Below are 4,288 nucleotides of genomic sequence, written 5' to 3'. Positions count from 1 at the left end.
AAAGAGCTGTGGAAAAGCCTCTCTTCTACTTCACTGCAGAGTGCTCAGAGTTGAAAGCTTTTCTGGAGACCTCATAATTTAGGGGTTTTTTCCCTTCCTCTTCTTCCACAACACTCCCCAACAGGTAACAGAGAAATTACCTTTGTTATATTCAAATGTTGCTACTGATGATTTTGGGACTTGAACTGGTTAGTCCATAAAAAGATATCTGCCATGTTTTTTTTTCTTTTTCTACAGGGTAAAAGTGATAGCTGAGCATTTGAAGACAGTACTGAATATGCAAACTTTGACGGCAGTGCTATGAAAGAAGAATCAGTCAAAAATAAACACATAAGACTGTCTTATTTTCTTTAGAAACATTTTATAATCTGTTCAGAAGATCTTTTCAAAATCTGTTCAGTTTCTAAATTCTAGTCATCCTTTTGTCTTTTCAAGCAGCCAGTTGTGTTTTGATTGCAGATTTGCCTGGCTGTTTGCAGCTTCATCCGCTGCTGAACACTAAAACGAAGTGAGTTCTACAAAGCACCAAAGAAGGATGATCATTGGGAACCTCAGTGGATTGAGTGAATTCAGACTCCTGGGTTTTCCTGAAATCTCTCATTTGCACCCTTTGCTCTTTGTAGTTTTATTATCTCTTTATATCCTCACCTTGATGGCTAACACAGTGATAGTTTTCATTATAAACAGTGACAATACCCTTCATACCCCCATGTACTTCTTCCTCACCCAGCTGTCCTGTTTGGATATCTGCTATTTATCAGTCATTATCCCAACTATTCTGGAGAACCTGCTGGTGGGAACAGTAAGTATTTCCCAGACAAGATGTGCACTGCAAATGTTTTTCTTCCTTTTCTTTGGAGTTGCTGAATGTTTTCTCTTGGCTGCCATGTCCCTGGATCGTTATTTTGCCATTTGCTACCCCTTGCATTACACAATCATCATGAGCAGCAGGGTCTGCAGGAGCCTGGTGGCTGGGAGTTACATCTGTGGAGCTGCTGTGGCCTTGGTTCACACCCTCACAACGTTCAGCTCACCCCTGTGCGGCTCTACCATCGACCGCTTCTTCTGTGAGATTCAGCCTTTCCTGGACCTGCACTGTGGCAACACTTTCCAAAGAGAAATCCAAGTCATTGTGGTGGCTGTCTTTGCTATTCTCAGCCCTTTCTTACTGATCATTTATTCCTATATTCGTATAATCTCCACAAGTCTTCACATGGCATCAGCTGAGAGCCGACAGAAAGCGTTTTCCACTTGCTCCTCACACCTCTTGGTTGTGGCTCTTTTTTATGGCACTGCAAGCTCCATGTACCTGCCTGGGCCAGTTTTGGCCTGCATCAGCTCCACGTCCTGCCTCAGGACACCCAGGCTCTGCGCTGACATCTGGGCTCACCTCTGCAGCTTTCCTGTCCTCCCCAGGGAGTTTGCTGAATAAAATAATCCTCGAGAAAGGACATATGACACAAGCCTAGGAGTCAGCAGCACCCCAGGAGAGTTCAGCAAGGTGCTGGGTAGGGGATTAGGTGAGGGGAAGAACTGAAATAAAATGCGCGTTTTTGCCTGGATTTGCGAAAGACAACAAGAAAGAAATACAGGACCCCGAAATTCAAACCCACTTGATGGGAGAGGCAGGTGAGCATCTCTGCTTCAGGAATTACACAATGCACTCCACTGCAGCTTGCAGACAAGAATCCTGGCACTTGATCCCAGCATCCTCCACCCTCTGCCCCATGGATTTACACAGGCCCAAAGCCCCAGTGGTCACTGAAAACATCCAGCTGTCCACACTTTGCAACCTGCTCCTGGGTTCTGCAGCCTGTGGAGAAAGAGAAATTCCCGCTCTAGAAAAAGAGGCAGATCTGAGCTGGGCTTTCTCAAAGCACACTGAAGGCAGAGGTGGGTTTCTCTGTGCTGTTTGGGAAGTGGCACAAGAGCCACAAGGGAATCAGAGAGAGATTCTCAACTCCAGAGGCACTGCTGAGTGCAGCCTCTCCTGACAGCAGCTAGGCTCCAGCCCCTTAGGTGCCCTGTGCCTCCAAACAGAGGTGCCCGAGCCTCTGACCTGCACTGACCAGGCCTGCCACAGCTCCGTGTCACACTGACCTCTGCAGTGTCCAGCCTTGCCCTCCTCCAGCCAGTCCCTTTTACAGCCTGCTCCAACCTCCACCTTACATCAAACCCCACTGATGACACCCACTGCTCCCTCTGACCTGCAGGGGGAGGAACATTTCCTCATTTGCTCTTGTGGCAAGTGGCACCTCTGTAGCAGACTTTGTGTCCTGCTCAGTGCCCCTGAGCTGGCTTTGTGCTGCTGGACCTGTCCCAGTCCCCAAAGCAAGGCTCTGGCTGAGTCTCCAAAACAGCCCTGATATGGGGGACGTTTATGGATATGAAAAGACGAGATTTTAGAAGCAGCTTTTGGTGATTTTGTAGAAGTAGAGAAACAGCCTGTACTGAGGACACATAGAAGATCAGCTATTAAGCTTGGTTGTTAGGTAGTTACTAGGTAGAAGTCATATAGGTAAGATGTATATTGGTGAAACTCAGCAAAGCGGGACCTAGGTATTTATCAAAAATTGATAAAGCAGAACTTTGTGGCTTGAATCCAACAAAATCAAGCTCTTCATCTTTGGCAAGAGCAAAGTGACCTGAAAAATAGCCAAACCTCCAGTGCGCCTGCCCAGAAGTGAAGATCAACCTGAAGAAGACGTTGGCCTTCCTCCCGAGACCCCAAGTCACAACCGCCAGGAGGTGTGACAGCTAATCAGAATAGGAAATGAGAAAAGGAGGGAAATGGGCAGGTGCGGAGGTGTGGGTTTGTGGGATCAATGTGTATTTAAACCTGGAGCTTTTCCTCACCAGGTACGCAGACGTTGGAGGAGATATCCCCCAGTGTGTCCCAGCTGGAAATAAAACATTACTGCTTTACAATTTTCTAATGGTGAAGTCCTTCTTCTACGATTCAGCCCCAATTCCCCAGAAGAGCCTGGCGCTCCTGCAGCAGTCTGGCTGGGGAAGGTCAAAGCCACACCAAGGAATGGCTTGGCCTGGGACGGGAGCACCGCCCGGCCCGCCCCACGCAGAGCCCCAGGGACAGCTCTGGGAGCGCGTGGGCTGGGGAGGGAAGAGGGCAGGGAGAGAGAGAAAACTCCCAGCACTTTGGGTCTGGAGCAGGCAGGGGAACTCCAAGGCCTCCCGAGCCTCCCTGCAAGTGACCAAAATGTCCCCAAGCCGCCCCAAAGCAGCTCCCAGCTGTTTTGGGAGTAAAAAGCTGTTCTATCTATTGAAAGGCCTTCAGGTACATGTAGGGCAGAAAAAGGCCCCCAAGGGCTACACCCAAAAATGGACCCCGGGTCACGGGTTTTCACACTTTTATGAGGTTGGTCCATTTGCATCTCGGGGGTTAATCTTCCTCTTCCAGCTTCGGGTAATGAAGTTACTCCCAGTTTGCTCCCCCCAACTGACTTTTGTTTCCATTTCTCAGGGCCTGAGGCAGTGAGGTGTCCTTGATTGCCAGGCCTGGAGAGGAATTGTTGTGTCTGACCAAAATGGGGAGACAGCAGCCCACACTGTATATGGAGTTTAGAGTTCTACACTACAGAATTGCAGGATTACAAATTTATGAAAAAAGCGAAAATCTTACGGCATCAGGGGTGAATAGCAACCAGCTGCCTGCCTCCTTGGAGCACGAGGAACACCAACTGCCTGCTGCACAGGCCAAAACCAGGCGGGTCAAGTGCAGCAGGAACAGAACTGCCTCCAAGCACCCTGAGCGGGAACCTGGCTAAAGCTGTGTCTGATGAAACCCAGCCTAAGCAGGCCTGGAGGAAGGAGGGAATGTGAAGCTGCTAAAAAGCTGCCCAGGAGAGGCAGCAACTGGGTGTGGGCCTGGCAGCCAAGGCTCACCCAACACAGCCTCTGGAGGTGCCAGTCCAGTGTCAGGCCATGGGTGTACCTTGAGGGCAGATAAAATTCACTGGGAATGACCCTGTGACAGCTTGGGTGAGCCTCAGAGGCACAGGAGTGTGCCTGGGAGGAGTGGAACAGAAATCCCCAGCAGCCTGCGTGCCAGAGAGAGCTGTGATCGGCCTTGTGCCAGCTCTGGGCAGGCCTGCACTGTGTGGGCTCTGTGCTTTGGGGGAGGAGTCACAGAATCACAGAATCATTAGGTTGGGAGAGACCTCCAAGACCATCAAGTCCAATCCAACCCTAACCTCAACTAAACCATGGCACCAAGTGTCACATCCAGTCTTTTCTTAAACGCATCTTTTCTTAATCCACCACCTCCCCA

At 49.6% G+C, this 4,288-nt stretch overlaps 1 protein-coding gene across 1 annotated transcript; it reads left to right on the top strand.

Annotated features, from left to right (window-relative positions):
- The first annotated feature begins 535 nt into the window (after positions 1–535).
- LOC136301656 (olfactory receptor 10C1-like) lies at positions 536–3,496 on the top strand. Its single transcript, XM_066204779.1, has 3 exons — positions 536–1,311; positions 3,229–3,295; positions 3,482–3,496. Exons 1-3 carry the CDS (start codon positions 536–538, stop codon positions 3,494–3,496), a joined length of 858 nt encoding a protein of 285 aa, XP_066060876.1.
- Positions 3,497–4,288: the final 792 nt, after the last annotated feature.

Source organism: Chamaea fasciata, unplaced genomic scaffold, assembly GCF_029207755.1.
Source record: "Chamaea fasciata isolate MVZ Bird 193981 ecotype frontalis unplaced genomic scaffold, bChaFas1.0.hap1 SCAF_27, whole genome shotgun sequence".
Taxonomy (NCBI): Eukaryota; Metazoa; Chordata; class Aves; order Passeriformes; family Sylviidae; genus Chamaea; species Chamaea fasciata.
The sequence above is the reverse complement of the archived record's forward strand: the minus strand, read 5'-3'. Positions and strand labels throughout refer to the sequence as shown.